Consider the following 18,832-nt stretch of genomic DNA (forward strand, 5'->3'; position numbering starts at 1 on the left):
CCACCCCTTGAATTCTGCTGTGGCCTCTTTAACCTTTTGTGGCCATTCAACAACCTACATATGTACATAGAGAGAGCCATGTAGAGTTACTTACTGTGTTATGTGTAAGATATCTGAGAGTTAATATTAGTAATTAAGGTTGGAGCAAAACTATGTGTTCGATTTGCTCAATATTAAAGAAAGAGGTACTGCTTGGCAAATCGCTGCCAACAAAACCTTTGTACTTTTATGAATCTTTATTTTTGAGTAAACTCTGACATTATGGAAAAACACAATCTGACATAGGATGCTCGTGACAGTTGTAGATAATAAGTGAAACAACACGAAATGTAAAGATTACCGTTTCACAAGAGTCCAGTGTCCATCAGCTGAGTTTTACTTTGGTTTTGTTAGCCCCAGCTAGCCTTCAGTGACTCAGCACTAAAGCTCTGACATCATCAGCTGCCAAAAAAAGCTTTAAAAAGTCCTTAGGATCATGCCACCACCACCACCCTCCCCCCCCACCCCCCACCCCCCCCCACCCCCCACCCCCCCCCACCCCCCACCCCCGACCCTTGCACAAGCACCTCTCCTTCTCTGTCTTTGTCTCTCTCTCTTGTCCCACTCTTAGCTGGCCTTTTGATCCCTCCTCCCCCCCAAAATCTCTTGCATGGGATCTGCTACATGGTGTGACCTGCCAAAGTACTCAGCTGCATAAACAGTAATATTGGTACCTGTGACTCAGGAGAATATCCTGGTGTTTGTGTGCTTGAGGGGAGGTCTAAGCCACACTGGGAGCCTATCTGGACATTTTGGGGTTGGTTGTCCTACTTGACTGGTCAAAAAAATGTCCCAAGTTCCCCTACAGGAATAATGTCCAAGCTGGGTCTGACAGTCAAAGGTCATGCTGCTCTGTTCAACAGCTAAAGATTAACTGCTGTCCTGTATGATAGCTGAAGTCCTACAACTACTGCCCCCAACAAAGCTATGAAGACCACCAGAACCCAAGGTAACCTGTCTTAGGCAATGGGGATGTCTCTGTCATTTTAATGGATATGTGGGACATTTAGATTATACTTCCAGCTATAATTATCCTTCTCTGATCTCTGAGGATGTTGATTGAGTAACTAGCTTTAAGACCAGCAAGCATACCAGTTTCCCAAGACTTTCACTGCCTTCTCAGTTCTTTTTATATGTAAAAAATCAGGCCACAGGCCTCACTTTCCTAGGCCTCCAGCTTAGAAAGAAACAGTTTAACCTTGCTATGAGACTCTAAAAAGAGATAAACTCACAAAACAGGTTTCAAAGTAAAATTTTGCTATTCTTTTATTTCAAGGAATTTGCTTTACATTGACTGCTTTTAATTATCAAGCACCCATGTCTCCTCTTAAATAATTGGTTTATGCAAGTTATAAAGGGTCTAAGGTGTTTCAAGATGTGTAAATGTAATTTATAAAGCTTTAAGAACACAATTTAAGGTATATAAAAAAGCGGTTCAGATTTCATTCTCTCTCTGTGCTATTGTTAAGTACTAACTACTATTATAGTCACAAGCTCAGAAATTTAAATTTCCTTTGGTTGTCTTCTAACTATAGACTTAAAGACACTTCTCCTTGTGCTAAAAATATCTCTGTCCAATCTATATATACCTAATCTTCTGGATAGAGAAAAATGTGTTCATACTTTTAACTCAGAATAATTTTGAGGCTTCCAAACTGTTACTATGACTTAAAGGCCTTCTCTACAATGTGGATTTCAATATAGATTGCAGATATTGTTAAAGCTAACATATCTGAAATTTTTGCCTCTTTTTAGAAAGACAATTACTATGTGGTAGCCCTAATCTAATCTACTTTTCTAACTGCTGACCTGGCTACTTCCCCAGTAGTGTACCCCAAGTACTTGCTGTTTCTCCTGGCCATGTACTCATGGTCCATCTCCTCTCATGGTGTCTCCATCCTTTTTCTCTCCTGTTCTTCCCTCTCTCTCTTTCTGCTACCCCCAACCAGGTTACTCAAAGCCTACCTACCTTTAATCCCTCCAGGAATTAGCTGTACCATTTTTATTTAATAAATAGTTTTCAATTAAATAACAAGGTTTGTACCACCAAAAGCTGGTAAATGTGAGAATTTACTCTTAGGCAATTTACTCTTTGGGTACAGAATTTAGCATTACAATACATAGCAATAGACCCTCAACAGGAAAACTTGTAATTGGGCCTGGCTTACAGTTCAGAGGTTCAGTCCATTGTCATGATAAGAAGCATAGCAGCACACAGGCAGAGGTGGTGCTGGAGAGTTCTACATCTGGATTGGCAGGCAGCAGGAAGACAGAGCAACACTGGGCCTGGCTTGAGCACCTGAAACTTCAAAGCTCAACCCCATTAACACACTTCCTCCAACAAGACCACACCTACTTCAACAAGGCCAGACCTCCTATAGTGCCACTCACTGTGAGCCTATGGGGGACATTTTCATTCAAACCACCACACCTGGGATAGGAAATGTAAGCCAGCTAGCAGCTTGAGTCCAACCACAGACAAACCTTCCTGGCTCTCATACACTCCCAGTCCCTGCCAAGAGGAGCAGACAGGGCCACCTGTTTCTCCCAGGCAGCCTTCTCTTCTTACTCTGTATCCACTTTTTCCTCTCAGTCTGGCCCTCTAGGTAGAAGGCTGTTTTAGTCAGGGTTCTCTAGAGTCACAGGGAAAAAAAAATTTATATATATATATATATATATATATATATATATATATATATATATATATATATTTACAGGCTGCAGTCCAACTAACCCAACAATGGGAAGTCCTCCAGCAGAAGGTATGGCTCAGATTAAAGGTAAGCCTCAAGATCTGGATTAAAGGTGTGTGTCTTCCAGTCATAAGGTCTGGATCAAAAGCTTGTGTCTTCCTGACTCAAGAGTTAGGTCATGGGTGTGCCCTCCATTTAGGGATTGTAGTTCATTCCAAATATAGTCAAGTTGACAATTAGGAATTGCCATCACAATCCAACTTGTCAACTTGACACAAGCCATATCTCATGTCCAAATAAGAACAATAACCAGGTAATAAATATGCCTAACATGATATAACTATCCCTTGTACAACTGACACACACATTGTAAATTTAGAATATGTCAATGTCCCTTGCAAAACATCCTTTTAGTATCTCAAACTTAAATATGATAATCATTGATATTCTCTGAATTTATTTTAAAGAAACTGAAAGAAAACACGAATATCTGTATAAATCATTAATAAAATAAAATAGAAGTGAAGACCCCGTCTCTGGGGAGACCCTCACTTGAAGACCCCCCATACTCGGGAGATCCTTCCTCAAGTCTCAGGAAATCACGACTACCCAAGAATCACGAGAAACCATACCTGGATGCAATCAGCAGAGGTTTATTAGGGAAGAAAGCTGGCAGTCAGCAGTCTGACTACATACTCAGGAGTAGAGTTCGACCACACCTGCCAGTCTGAGGAGGGTTTTAAAGGGAAAAACCACAAACCAGGGGAGTGGGAAGGGGGTGAGGGGTTGCCAAGGATACAAAACATAAAAATAGTGGAACATTTCAGAGAGAAACCCACCCTGAAAGGTTAATAGCCATGGAAATTACTCAGTACAATCATTTTTCTCAAAAATGTGGTTTTACCATGTCATTGTGTCCCACCCTGTCATGTGCCAACTATTTCAGATTAACTATCTTCACTTCTTCCGGCTATAGCCCCACCTAGGTGGCTTGCATCTTTATCTGTGGTCAGGAATGTGTCTTCCTGCCTTGGGCCTCTCCCACCCATAGGTGGCCTACTGCCTGAGGCTTGAGGAATGTAATCCATAATGTCCTTTACTCAGAATGTGTCTTGGGGGTAGTGAAAGCCTGAAATCTTATTTTCAGTTCCGCATTCTGGGACCTGCATTTTTCTGCCCAGGTCTAAGGGTAAAGAAAAAGTCTACATATATTTTATAAAATGGTCTTTATAATTTTTCACTCTACACACTCAAGTCTTGGGAAGTCACGGCCAACCAAAAATTCGCAAGACACCGAATCTGGATGCAAACAGCAGAGGCTTTATTTGGGAGAGTTAGCCAGCTAATAGTCAATTTGTTTGCCCATGCAGGAGCTGAATTGACAAAGACCGGCTGGCTGAGGGGCTTTTTAAAAGGGGAAAACCACAAGCCAGGGGAGTGAGGACGGGGTGAGGGGTTGCTAAGGAAATATAACATAAAAATAGCAGAGAATTCCAGAGGAACCCAACCTAAGTAAGTCAGGTTCATGTGGAAAACATTCTGTATACTCATTCTTCTCAAAAATGTGGTCTTGCCCTGTCATTGTGGCCTTGCCTTGTCACTTGTTCAACTATTTCTCAGTTGCCCCGGACACAGCCCTGCCCTGTCATCATGGTTACTAGTATCTCAGCACCACCTAGATGACTTGCATTCCTCACTTCCGGTTCCTGAAACCGGCCAGTCAACATTTTTAGCTTGCTTCAGAGAAAAATTTCCATGTCCTTTAAAGTGAGGCTTAGAGAAAAGCCTATATATATATTTTATAAAATGATTTTTATAATTTTTCACTCTACAGAAGCATTCAAGTAACTTATAAAATCATTTCTACAACTGATCACATGGCTTTAGATGGTATTTATAATTATCTTCCTCTACTACCCATTCTGTATTTTCTCCACCTTCTGCAAGCATCTCAGGAAGTCTTGGCTCTTTTCCTGGAGGAGTGACCCATACCTTCAATCCTGATGGGTCTGTGCCCTTTGTCATCCTGCTTGGATTAGGCTGTTGTAGTTTCCCATCGACTTTAATCACAGGACATGGTAGTACTAAGAGGATCCCTAAAGGATCTCCTGCACTCCAGACATAATTCTTTTTACCTCCAATGTGGAGAGGTAATCCAACTCCCCATGGTATTCTGGATCTATCACCCCTCCCAATACTATTATTCCTTCCTTAGCCTGTTGGTTTGAGGGGTATTAGAAGCCCACAATGGCCAGGGGGGAAGTCTGAGCTTCCAGTTCAATGGAATGTTCATTGTGGCTCCTGGCAGGAGCACTACCCACTCTGGAACCAAAACTTCTAGGCCAGAGAAACCTAGAGTTGTGGGGACAGGAAGAAAAAACTTTCTAGGAGTGATGGTGAATGGAATTATTCCCTTTTCCATCCCTTGATTTCTCAACCCATGGATCCTGGCTATGGGAGAAACTGTACCATATATCAGACACTGATTCAAAGCATATACTGCCTTAAGCATATACTGCCTTCTGAAGAACTCTGCCCCATCCCTCCATGCTGCTGCCACCTAATTGGCACTGTAACTGTGTCTTCAAAAGGCCAATCCATCTTTCTATCAGACCAGCTGCTTCAGGATGGTGGGGAACATGTTAAAACTAATGGATTCCAGAATTGTAGGCCCTCTATCACACTTCTCTGGCTGTGAAATGAGTTATTGGTGTGGGATACCGTAACAGTGGATAAAGCATTCTTTAAGTCCACAGATGGTGGTTTTGGCAGAAGCATTATGTGCAGAAAAGGCAAATCCACAACCAGAATAAGTATCTGCTTTAGTAAGAACAAAACGTCCTTTCCATGGAGGAAGTGGTCCAATGTTGTTAACCTGCCATCAGGTTGCTGGCTGGTCACCTTGAGGAATGGTGCCATATCTGGGGCTCAGTGTTGGTCTCTGCTGTTGGCAGATCTGGCATTCAGCAGCAGCTGTAGCCAGGTCAGCCTTGTTGAGTAGAAATCCATGTTGTTGAGCCTAAGCATAACCTCCATCTCTGCTACCATGACTACTTTGTTCATGTGCCCATTGAGTGATAACAGGGATGGCTGGGGAAAAGGCTGACTGTCCACAGAACGGGTCATCTTATCCACTTGATTACTGAACTCCTCCTCAGCTGAAGTCATCTTTTAATGAGCATTTACATGGAACACAAATATCTTCACATCTTTGCCCATTTGGAGAGATCTATCCACATAACTTTTCTCCCAGACATCTTTCTCACCAGTTTTTCAAATGTGATCTTTCCAAGTCCCTGACCATCCAGTCAACCCGTTGGCTACAGCCCATGCATGAGTCAGTGAACAATCATACAGCTGGTCAGTTCTTCTTCCAAACAAACTGCAAAACCATGTGTAGCGCCTGAAGTTCTTCCCACTGTAAAAATTTCCCTTCACCAGTATCTTTGAGAGTTGTCCCAGAAAGGAGCTGTAATGTTGCAACTGTTCACTTCTGGGTGGTGCCTGAATAACATGCACAACCATCAGTAAACCAGGCTCTTCCTCAGGAAACCTATCATAGGGAACAACTCCATGAGGCTATAGGTGCATTCTTGGCAGCAGACAGCAATAAACAGGGGAAGAAACCATAAGCATTCAGGCAACTTCTTCATGTAACTTGCTTGTGCATTCAGGATCTGCTTGGACCTGACCTCATATATTCAACTTCCATTTGATAATGGATTGCTGCTATGCACATTCTACTTTATAGCTTAGTGTGTCTGATAACACCCAGCTCATGATGGGCAGTTCAGGTAGCATGTAACTTGGTATCCTGTTGTTAAACATTCAGTTTCCACTAAGGTCTAATAGTAGGCCAAGAGCTGTCTTTGAAAGGGAGAATGGTTATCTGCAGCCTGGACCTGTTGAAGAGCGCTCTTCTGTTCCAGGCCCCACATAAAGCTAGCAGCTTTCCAAGACACTTAAAAACTTGGGTGTGAATAACACACCCAAGTGAGGAATGTGCTGTCTTCAGAATCCAAATAGACCCACAAAACATTGTGTTTTTTTCTTAGTGGTGGGATAGGCCAGGTACAATAACTGACCCTGCACCTTAGAAGCACTGTCTCTGAATGCCCCACACCACTAGACTCCTAAGAATTTCACAGATGTAGATGGTCCTTGAACTTTAGTTGGATTTATTTTCCATCTGTTCATATGCTTATGTGTTATCAATGAATCCAAAGTGTTTCCCACCTCCTGCTTACTTGGTCCAGTCAGCATAATATCATCAATATAGTGTACCAATGTGATATCCTATGGAAAAGACAGATGATCAAATGAAGTGGCAAATATTTAAAAGTCCACTTGAAGCTCCTCTGCAGCTGCCCAAGAGCTCTGGATTTGCAAAATCCAGATACATACACATACACATGTGCTGGCTTATTTTTAATATGTCTTGGCTAGCTCAATGGTTGGGCCACTTCCAAACCTCCTCATGGCTAACACACTCTCCCCTCTAATTTTTTTGAGTTATTACTTTCTAAAATCTATACTTTATCTGATACCCCAGACCAAATCAGAGGAGTGGCCCCTGGGGCCACTTTTCTCCAATTCATACCTGGTCGGTTCTCTGTCTTCCACAGCTCTCATGTTTATATCCTCTTCCTTCCTTCTGCCCTGGCGATTCTCCTTCTTCCTGTCCTGTTTCCTCTCTGAGAATCCTCAAAGTCCTGTCTCTGTCCCCCTGTCCAACCATTAGATGCTGGCTCTTTATTGACCAGCCCCAAAAAACAACTGTTGGCAGGGACCTGTAGCAGACTCCCATGTAAGCACAAATCAAATCCCCAACAATGAAGATCGCTTCCAAGTGTTATGACAGAGGGCAGAGGAGTTTATATATCCTTGAGGCAAGACTGTAAAGGTATACTGCTGGCCTTGCCAACTGAAAGCAAATTGCTTCTGGTGGTCCTTATAAACAGGTACTAAGAAAAAGGCATTTAATAGACCAATAGCTGAATACCATGTACCAGGATATGTGCTAATTTGGTTAAATAATGACACTACATCTAATACAGCAGCTGCAATCAGAGTTACTATCTAATTTAGTTTTCAATAGTCAACTGCCATTCTCCATGTCTTAGTCAGGGTTTCTATTCCTGCACAAACATCATGACCAAGAAGCAAGTTGGGGAGGAAAGGGTTTATTCAGCTTACACTTCCATGTTGCTGTTCATCACCAATGGAGGTCAGGACTGGAACTCAAACAGGTCAAGAAGCAGGAGCTGATGCAGAGACCATGGAGGGATGTTACTTACTGGCTTGCTTCCTCTGCCTTGCTCAGCTTGACATCCTTATAGAACCCAAGACTACCAGCCCAGGGATGGCACCACCCACAATGGGCCTTCCCCCCTTGATCACGAATTGAGAAAATGCCTTACAGCTGGATCTCATGGAGGCATTTCCTCAGCTGACTCCTTTCTCTGTGATAACTCCAGCTTGTGCCACGTTGACACAAAAAACCAGCCGGTACACTCCATGAGCCACCTAACTTCTGCACTGACCAGATAGGGGACTTAAAGGGAGATGTGCTGGGAACCACCATCTCTGCATCTTTCAAGTCCTTGGTGGTGGCACTAATCTCTGCAATTCTTCCAGGGATGCCATATTGGTTTTGACTCACTTTTTTTTTGGGGGGGGGGGGTGGAACAAAGACAACAATAAAGGTTACCATTTAGCCTTTCCAACCATAATAGGCCTCACTCCACAGGTCAAGAAACCAAGATGAAAATTCCGCCAACTTCTAAGTGTATGTATCCCAATTATGCATTCTGGAACTGGGGAAATGACCACAGGATGAGTTCAGGGACCTACTGGGCCTACTATGAGTCAGACATCAGCCATTACATTAATTGCCTGGCCTCCATAAGTCCCTACTTTAACTGGAGAGCCATAATGTTTCTTAGGATCTCCCAGGATCAGTGTCAATTCAGAACCAGTATCCAATAGACCCTGGAAAGTCTGATTCTTTCCTTTTCCCCAGTGTACAGTTACCCTTGTGAAAAGGCCATAGGTCCCTCTGGAGAAGAACTGGAGAAAGGCTAACAGCAAAACTTTTAGGTGTCTTATCAAGGTCCTTCCTCAGGGGAACCTGGCCACCCCTTCGTTTAAGGGGTTCTTGGTCTACAAACTGACTCAAGTCTGGAAATTAATTAAGGCCGAGATTGCCTTTTGCCAGGATCCAGTGTAACTTTTCATTTGAGAATTTTTCTACTTATCTAGATCAAACAGAAATGTATTGGGCTTCTTATCTATTTCATGCTTGGATAAACCAGTGACTAATTAGGCAATATCAAAGGTCCATATGAGTCATTTCATTATAAAATTCACCTTGAGCTGACCATTATAGGTTAGGTCATTATGAATGTTGTTTTGTCTACACTGCCCATTATGATAACTACGATCACCTTGCCTCTGGTGATTCAGTGCTGCCACCTGGCACCTGCTACCTCAGGGCCCAATTAAACCCATTGCATTTAATTCATCCAATTGAGCAGCTGCGTCTCCACCCTAAGGTCTGGCACAAGAAAAAGGGTGAGAGCAAAACACTTCAAATGTGCTGGTGTACTGCTCACCAGTTTGAGTCTTATAGGATTTTTGAGGGCCATGTCTTCTGTGCCTTCCCATTGTGGAGAATTAGGTTTTACACAACATATCCACTCTAGCATTGCAATTTCCCTGAGCTTTAAAATCCCTTCATCAACACAGCCCAGGAATATCAGGCATCTACAACTCCTGTTCAATAAGTCATCTTTTGATAAATGCTTCAGCCAACCATTCAAACAAACTTCTGACACCACTTTTTTTTTTTTTTTTTAACTATGCGAGCTTCCATGTTAAACCTAGAATCTCCACTCAAGGGCCCATATCAATAACCTCAGCCTGATCTAGGTTGGTTTGTTTGTTTTTGTTTGTTTGTTTTTGTGCCTCCTGATCTAGTTTTATGTTCCTTCCACCATTATCCCACACCCTTAAAATCCATTCCCACACACATTCCCCAGACTTCTGCTTGAATGAATTAGCAAACTCATTAAGTTCCTTAATACTGGAGTGCGCTTCCTCACGGACCACACTTTCTACATCCCCTCTAGGGCCTGCTTTGCCTTGAGTCTGGTTCTAGTTCTAGAGCAAATGATTGGATGGCCTTGAGGAACATCGATATTGTCTTGCCTGGAATTTTCTTCACAGAATGTCACTGCTAGTTTATCAGAACTCAGAAATCTGCCTGCCTCTGCCTCCCAAGTGCTGGGATCAAAGGCATGTGCCACTACTGCCCCGCTATATTCGTAATCTTAATAATTTTTTTTTTTTTGCCAGTAACATTGTATCAAAGTTTATTTGGCATATTTGGGTTTTTAAATATGATTACTTGGATTGCACATTTATGAGTTTTGTTTTCATTAATCTTAGATGATATTTAAAATTTCTACTTTTATTTTGCTACTCTGAATTTGATTAAACCTCAAAAAAAATTTTTTACATAAGGAAGTGTGTATGGAAACAGTGAAGAGAGAAAAGTCCATCTTACACTAACTTTCAGTACAACAATACCTCCTTTTCACTTATTTCTGACCAGAGACTCAGGTAGCCCAATTTCATACCTTTTGACCAATTAAGAAACCTGTCTATTTGTATTCTCTGGATTTTTATTCATCTATCAACATATCTGCTTCTGTTTTGTTTGTTTTATTTGAGACAAGGTCTCTCTATATTGCCTGGACAGCCTAAAACTTACTAGGTAGACTAAGCTGGCCTGGAACTTGAAATAGTTTTCCAGCCTCTCCCTTCAAAGTGCTGGGATTATAATGGCATGGACCATTATCCCCTGACAGAACATCAACTTTGTTTTCTTTTAAAGATTATTTTAATTCTTAAATGTTTCTGTGTGAGTATGGTGTAACTGCAGATGTCTGTGGAGTCCAGAAAAGGCTGTCAGAGCCCCCTGGAACTGGAGTTACAGGTGGCATAAGCCATGCAATGTGAAAGCTGGCGGCCAAATTCAGGCCTTCTGCAAGAGCAGCAAGTGCTCTTAACTGTGGACCCACCTTCCTCTCCAGCTCCAGGCCATGTGCTTCTTCATCTCATTAATTAATTGATTGTTTAAACTTTATAAATAAAAATCAAGAAGCATAGACTCAATATAGAAAAATAGTGGTCTGTCTTGAATATCATTCAAATAACTGTCATTGTAATATTCCTGGCTCTTATTTTTCCCCTAGACATAATGTCAAGTGGAGATGGCCAGCAGTCACAGGCTTTTACCAAGCCCACTTTTACTGAGGCACAAGCCTCTGCACTGGTAGAATCAGTATTTGGGTTCAAAGTTTCTAAGATCCAACCACTCTCTAGCTATGACGACCAAAACTTTCATGTTCACATTTCAAGAAGCAAAGAGACTACAGATGACCCAGTTGACTATGTCCTCAAAATAAGCAATATGGAGTCTAGTCGAACTCCAGACCTGATTGAAATGCAGAACCATGTCATCATGTTTTTGAGAGCAGCTGGATTTCCAACAGCCTCTGTGTGCCGAACCAAAGGGGACAACACCATCTCTCTCATATCCATTGGTAAGAGATTTTCCATACGTACACTTTGGCTACAAGTAGAAGTGCAATGTCAAAAACAAGTTCATAACTCCAAGTGGGGTTATAGTTTGGAAATGGTTTGAGAGCTACTATAAATTTTATGTTTATAAATGTCCTGCTAAATAATAACTAAGAGACCTGTGAACACCAGGAGGACATGTTCTAGTCTTATTTAACACAAAAAGCTTATACATGTTGCTAGGAATTGTACCCAGGCCCTTGCACATGCTAGGCAACACTCAGCAAAGTCACTTCTCTAGACTCAAGAATGGATTTTTAGTTATTAGACTGGCTGCTGTGTTCTAGTAGAAATAGAAAGAATATGAAACTAGCTATCAAACATTTAAAATGCTGGTTTGTCATTACTATGTATGTGACCTCAGGCACAACACTTGAATCTATGGCTGCAAGTTCTCATTGTTTTTTCCAGAGTGATTGACAGCATGTGTTCTTCCTTCATTCTAGATAGAGGATCTGAAATCAAAAGCTACTTGGTAAGAATGCTCACTTACCTCCCAGGAAGACCAGTAACTGAGGTTGCCATCAGCCACCAGCAATTATATGAAATAGGAAGGCTGGCTGCCCAACTGGATAAAGCCCTGAAGGTAAGATTGGGGGTCTTGTTTTGTTTGTAAGTTTTTTTTTGTTTCTTATCTTTTTGTTTTTGTTTGTTTTTGAAACAGAGTCTCTCACTAGGTAGCCCTAGCTGGCCTGGAACTCACTATGTACACCAGACTAATGTCAGATTCTCAGAGATCCTCCTGCCTCTGCCTTGAAAGTGCTTGGATTAAAGGCATGCATTACCATGCCTGGCAGCAATGAGATTCTTAAGAACAGTATGCTTTGTTTATTCACTGTCTTATACACAGAGTCTCATGTACTGTGGGGTAGCTTCAAACTCACTGTATAACCAAAGATTACTTTGAACTTCTGGTTCTCTTGCCTCTACCTCCTCAGTACTGAAATTATAGGCATGTGCCTATAATACCTCATCTAGTTTATATGGTACTGGGGATTGGGCTTTGTACATGCTAGGTAAGATGCTACCAACTGCACTGCCTTCCCAACGTATTTATTCATCTTTTATCCTTGATATCTCACACTGTACACTGGACACACTGGGAGACTTAATTTTTAAAAAGTAATGCCATGCTGATTCTAAAGTTAGGACTGCATGGGTCATAAAGAAGAGGAGGAGGACATCCCAGGCAAAGAAAAGAGCACATGAAATATGATGAATGGCCATATTCTGGAACCTCTGAATAATTCATTGTGGCTGCAATGTATAAGAACTGTAAATGAGGCAGACAGGAGATAAAATTGAAAATTTAAGGTGTAGTCAGATTATAAGATAGACATTCTATGAAAGTAAGGAGTTGATTTGTCTCTACTACTTGGGAGGATGATACATGAGTCTTATCAGTGCGTGCCAGCCCAGGCCACATTGTAAGACCATACCTTCCCATCTCTTAAAGTAAACAGTCTGATCTTTTTTCTAGGTTTTCTATCTCCAGGGTAATCTCCCTCTGTGATTTCTTTATTGTGTCTACTCCCATTTTTAGATCCTGGATGGTTTTGTTTAATTTTCACCTGTTTTGTTGTGTTTTCTTGCATTTCTTTAAGGGATTTTTGTGTTTCCTCTTTAAGGGCTTCTACCTGTTTACCTGTGTTCTCCTCAAATTCTTTGAGAGTGTTATTTATGTCCTTCTTAAAGTCCTCTATCATCATCATGAGAAGTGATTTTAATTCAGAATCCTGCTTTTCCGGTGTGATGGGGTGTTTAGGGCTTGCTATGGTGGGAGAACTGGGTTCTGATGATGCCAAGTAACTTTGGTTTCTGGTGCTTACGTTCTTGCACTTGCCTTTCGTCATCTGGTTAACTCTAGTGCTACCTGCACTCATTGTCTCTGACTATGCACTCATTGTCTCTGACTAGAGCCTGCCTTTTTTTTTTTTTTTTTTTTTTATCTTGCTTGTTTCTGAACTCCTCAGGGTCCAGATGTCTCTGTGATCCTGTGATCCTGAGCTCCAGCTGCTCTGAGTACAATGGCTTCTCTAGGGTGTCTCAGGATATGGTGTCCACTGCTGTGACTTCAGTGGCTCCTCTAGAATGTCTCGGGATATGGTGTCTTCATGGGAGCAGACCAGCTGGGTGTCTGCCCCAGCCACAAGGCTCAGGAGAGGGGCAGAAGGAGAGTGGTGTTTCACAAAGGCGGGGATTGGGTGCCTGGTGAGTCATAGAAACAATTATCACCAACAGAATACAAGAGATAGAAGAGAGAATCTCATGTGCAGAAGCTACCATGGAAAACATTGACACAGTTGTCAAAGAAAAGGCAAAATGCAAAATGCAAAAAGCTACTAACCCAAAACATCCAGAAAATCCAGGACACAATGAGAAGGCTAAACCCAAGAATAATAGGTGTAGATGAGGGTGAAGACTCCCAACTTAAAGGGCCAGTAAGTATATTCAACAAAATTATACAGGAAAACTTTCCTAACTTAGAGAAAGAGATGCCCATAAATATACAAGAAGCCTACAGAACTCGAAATAGTCTAGACCAGAAAAGAAATACCTCTCGTCACATAATAATCAAAACATCAAATGTAAAAAACAAAGAAAAAATACTAAAAGTAGTAAGGGAAAAAGGTAAAGTAACATATAAAGGCAGACCTATAAGAATTACACCAGACTTCTCACCAGAGACTATAAAAGCCAGAAGATCCTAGACTGATATCGTACAGACCCTAAGAGAACACAAATGCCAGCCCAGACTACTATACCCAGCAAAACTCTCAATCACTATTGATGGAGAAACTAAGATATTCCATGACAAAACCAAATTTATACAATATCTTACCACAAATCCAGCACTCAAAGGATAATTGATGGAAAACTTCAACACAAGGAGGGAAACTACAACCTAGAAAAAGCAAGAAAGTAATCTTCCAACAACCCCAAAAGAAGATAGCTACACGAACATAATTCCACCTCTACTAACAAAAATAATAGGAAGCAACAATCATTTTTTAATATCTCTTAATATCAATGGATTCAATTCTCCAACAAGAAGACATAGAGTAGCAGACTGGATACATAAATAGGACCCAGCATTTTGCTGCATACAGGAAATGCAGCTCTGAGAAAAAGACTGACACTATCTCAGAGTAAAAGGATGGAAAACAATCTTCCAAGCAAATTGTCCCAAGAAACAAGCTGGAGTAGCAATTCTAATATCAAATAAAATTGATTTTCAACCAAAAGTAATCAAAAAAGATAAGGAAGAACACTTCATATTCATCAAAGGAAAAATGTACCAAAATGAACTCTCAATTCTGAACATCTATGCCCCAAATGCAAGGGAACCCACATATATAAAAGAAACTTTACTAAAGCTCAAAGCATACATTGCACCTCACACAATAATAGTGGGGGATTTCAACACCCCACTCTCAGCAATGGACAGATCATGGAAACAAAAACTAAACAGAGACACAATGAAACTAATAGAAGTTATGAACCAAATGGATTTAACTGGTATCTATAGAACATTTCATCCTAAAACAAAAGAATATACCTTTTTCTCAGCACCTCATGGTACCTTTTCCAAAATAGACCATATAATTGGTCACAAAACAGGCATCAACAGATACAAAAAGATTGAAATAATCCCTTGTACCCTATCAGATCACCATGGACTAAGGCTGGTCTTTAATAATGACGAAAACGATGGAAAGCCCACATACACAAGGGAAACTGAACAATGTTCTACTCAATGATGACTTGGTCAAGGAAGAAATAAAGAAAGAAATTAAAGACTTTTTAGAATTTAATGAAAATGAGGACACATCATACCAAAACTTGTGGGACTCCATGAAAGCAGTACTAAGAGGAAAACTCATAGCTCTAAGTGCCTACAAAAAGAAACTGGAAAGAGCATACACTAACAACTTGACAGCACACCTGAAAGTGTTAGAACAAAAAGAAGCAAATATACCAAGAGGAGTAGACGGTAGGAAATAATCAAACTCAGGGCTGAAATGAACCAAGTAGAAACAGAAAGAACTATACAAAATATCAACAAAACCAGGAGCTGGTTCTTTGAGAAAATCAACAAGATAGATAAACCCTTAGCCAGACTAACCAAAGGGCACAGAGACAGTATTCAAATTAATAAAATCAAAACTGAAAAGGGAGACATAACAACAGAAACTGAGGAAATTTAAAAAATCGTCAGATCCTACTACAAAGGCCTATATTCAACAAAATTGGAAAATCTGGATGAAATGGACAGTTTTCTAGACAGATACCAGGTACTAAAATTAAATCAGGAGCAGATAAACCATCTAAACAGTCCTATAGCCCCTAAAGAAATAGAAGCAGTCATTAAAAGTCTCTCCACCAAAAGAAGTTCGGGACCAGATGGCTTTAGTGAAGAATTCTACCAGACCTTCCAGGAAGACCTAATACCAATTCTCTTCAAACTATTCCACAGAATAGAAACAGAAAGAACAATACCCAATTCATTCTTTTGAAGCTACAATTAGATTCATACCTAAACCTCACAAAGACCCAACAAAGAAAGAGAACTACAGACCAATCTCTCTTATGAATATTGATGCAAAAATACTCAATAAAATTCTCACAAACTGAATCCAAGAACACATCAAAACAATCATCCATCATGATCAAGTAGGCTTTATCCCAGGAATGCAGGAATGGTTCAATATTCGGAAATCTATCAATGTAATCCACTACATAAATAAACTCAAAGAAAAAAAACCACATGATCAACTCACTAGATGCTGAGAAAGCATTTGACAAAATTCAACATCCCTTCATGTTAAAAGTCTTGGAAAGATCAGGAATTCAGGGCCCATACCTAAACATAGTAAAAGCAGTATACAGCAAGCCAGTAGCCAACATCAAAGTAAATGGAGAGAAACTTGAAGCAAACCCACTAAGATCAGGGACTAGACAAGGCTACCTACTCTCACCCTACATAGTCAATATAGTACTGGAAGTCCTAGCTAGAGCAATTAGACAACAAAAGGAAGTCAAAGGGATACAAATAGGAAAGGAAGAAGTCAAAATTTCACTATTTGCAGATGATATGATAGTATACTTAAGTGACCCTAAAACTTCCACCAGTGAACTCCTAAAGCTGATAAACAACTTCAGCAAAGTGGCTGGATATAAAATCAACTCAAACAAATCAGTACCCTTCCTCTAACCAAAGGATAAACAGGCTGAGAAAGAAATTAGGGAAATGACACCCTTCACAATAGTCACAAAAATATAAAATATCTTGGAGTAAATCTAACCAAGCAAGTGAAAGATGTATATGACAGGAACTTCAAGTCTCTGAAGAAAGAAATCGAAGAAGATTTGGATTGGTGGGATTAATTTAGTAAAAAATGGCCATCTTGCCAAAAGCAATCTACAGATTCAATGCAATCCCCATCAAAATTCCAAATCAATTCTTCATAGAGATAGAAAGAGCAATTTGCAAATTTGTTGGGGCCCACACTAGCCCCACGTTTGGGCGGCCAAAATAAATGTTGAGGCCCAAGCTTGAGTCCCTGTTCGGGCGCCAAAATAATGTTGGGGTCCACACTAGCCCCACATTGGGGCGGCCAAAATAAATGTTGCAGCCCAGGCAAAATGTTGAGGCCCGGGCTGACCCACATTTGGGCGGCCACTGTATCCCGGCCCAAGCTGCTGCTCCGGTCTGCAGGTCGGGGTTCAGCAAGAGCGAGGGTGAGGGCAGACTCAAAGAATGGAGACCAGACAGGGTGTGATTTAATCCCGTTTATTCTTCAGTCTCTCTTCCTCGAAGTGTCTCCTGTCTGGTTCTCCCTCAATAGTCTGCTGTCTGGTTCTCTCTCTATAGTCTGTCTTCTGATCTGTTCTGTCTCTGCCTTTTATATGTCTCACTTCTAAGCCACGGCTCTAAGTTACACCTTTAATCATGCCCTTAGGTCTTGTCTCTAACTCTGATCTCTATACTTCTAAGTCATACTCTTAAGTCACACACCATTAATCTCACACACCTTTAATCTCATGCACCTTTAATCTCACACACCTTTAATCTCAAGGTATCTAAACCAAGATTATCGGAGTGTGCTCAGCTGTTGTAGGCTATTGTAATCCAAGTCTCATGTCAGGGTATATGGCTCAAGATGGCTGCAAAGCTGATAGCCGCTTTCTGCTAAAAGTCAGCCCCCAACACAAATTCATGAGGAATAACAAAAAACCCAGGATTTAACTATTCTCAACAATAAAAGAACTTTTGGGGGAACTACCATGCCTGACCTCATACTGTACTACAGAACAATAGTGATAAGAACTGCATGGTATTGGTACAGAGACAGGCAGGAAGATCAATGGAATAGAATTGAAGATCCAGAAATGAACCCACACACCTATGATCACTTGATCTTTGACAAAGGAGCTAAAACCATCTAGTGGGAAAGGACAGCATTTTCAACAAATGGTGCTGGCTCAACTGGAGGTCAGCATGTAGAAGAATGCAAATCAATCCATTCTTATCCCCTTGTACAAAGCTCAAGTCCAAGTGGATAAAGGACCTTCACATAAAACCAGATACACTGAAACTAATAGAAGAGAAGGTCGGGAAGAATCTGGAATACCTGGGCACAGGGGAAAAGTTCCTGAACAGAACACCAATAGTTTATGCTCTAAGATCAAGAATTGACAAATGGGACCTCATAAAATTGCAAAGCTTCTGTAAGGCAAAGGACATTGTCAATAAGACAAAAAGGTAACCAACAGATTGGGAAAAGATCATTACCAATCCTACATCCAATAGAGGGCTAATATCCAATATATACAAAGAACTCAAGAAATTAGACTCCAGACAACCAAATAACCCTATTAAAAAATGGGGTACAGAGTTAAACAAAGAATTCTCAACTGAGGAAACTTGAATGGGCGAGAAGCACCTTAAGAAATTCTCAACATCATTAGTCATCAGGGAAATGCAAATCAAAACAACCTCACACCACACCAGTCAGAATGGCTAAGATCAAAAACTCAGGTGATAGTAGATGCTGGCGAGGATGCGGAGAAAGAGAAACACTCCTCCATTGTTGGTGGGATTGCAAGCTGGTACAACCACTCTGGAAATCAGTCTGGCGGTTCCTCAGAAAATTGGACATAGCATTACCTGAGGACCCAGCTATACCACTCCTGGGCATATACCCAGAAGATGCTCCAATATATAACAAGGACATATGCTCCACTATGTTCATAGCAGCCTTATTTATAATGGCCAGAAGCTGGAAAGAACCCAGATGTCCTTCAACAGAGGAAGGGATACAAAAAATGTGGTACATTTACACAGTGGAGTATTACTCAGCGATTAAAAATAATGAATTGAAGAAATTTTTAGGTAAATGGATGGAACTAGAAAATATCATCCTGAGTGAGTTAACCCAATCACAAAAGAA

The 18,832-nt window shown here is 40.9% G+C and overlaps 1 protein-coding gene and 1 long non-coding RNA gene across 9 annotated transcripts in view; one reads left to right on the forward strand and one right to left on the reverse strand.

Moving 5' to 3' along the window:
• Positions 1 to 816: 816 nt before the first annotated feature.
• The window catches only part of LOC143439231 (hydroxylysine kinase-like), a 32,961-nt gene continuing 14,945 nt past the window's right edge, over positions 817 to 18,832 (forward strand). Inside the window, exons 1-4 of one of the 6 annotated variants that reach the window (XM_076925275.1) lie at positions 817 to 988; positions 2,757 to 2,819; positions 10,991 to 11,341; positions 11,825 to 11,964. In XM_076925275.1, the coding sequence (XP_076781390.1) occupies positions 967 to 988; positions 2,757 to 2,819; positions 10,991 to 11,341; positions 11,825 to 11,964 (576 nt within the window). In that variant the 5' untranslated portion in view covers positions 817 to 966. Of the gene's footprint in view, positions 989 to 2,756; positions 2,820 to 10,990; positions 11,342 to 11,824; positions 11,965 to 18,832 lie in introns of those variants that run through there. The other 5 variants (XM_076925269.1, XM_076925270.1, XM_076925274.1 and 2 more) reach the window with 5 other exon arrangements.
• The window catches only part of LOC143439232 (uncharacterized), a 54,086-nt gene continuing 39,284 nt past the window's right edge, over positions 4,031 to 18,832 (reverse strand). For 2 of the 3 annotated variants that reach the window (XR_013107571.1, XR_013107569.1), the window contains exons 4-5: positions 7,929 to 7,996; positions 4,031 to 7,028 (exon numbers count right to left, since the gene is read on the reverse strand). This is a non-coding gene — a long non-coding RNA (uncharacterized LOC143439232). The remainder of the gene's footprint in view (positions 7,029 to 7,928; positions 7,997 to 18,832) is intronic. The other variant, XR_013107570.1, reaches the window with a different exon arrangement.

This window comes from Arvicanthis niloticus, chromosome 26 (assembly GCF_011762505.2).
Source record: "Arvicanthis niloticus isolate mArvNil1 chromosome 26, mArvNil1.pat.X, whole genome shotgun sequence".
Taxonomy (NCBI): domain Eukaryota; kingdom Metazoa; phylum Chordata; class Mammalia; order Rodentia; family Muridae; genus Arvicanthis; species Arvicanthis niloticus.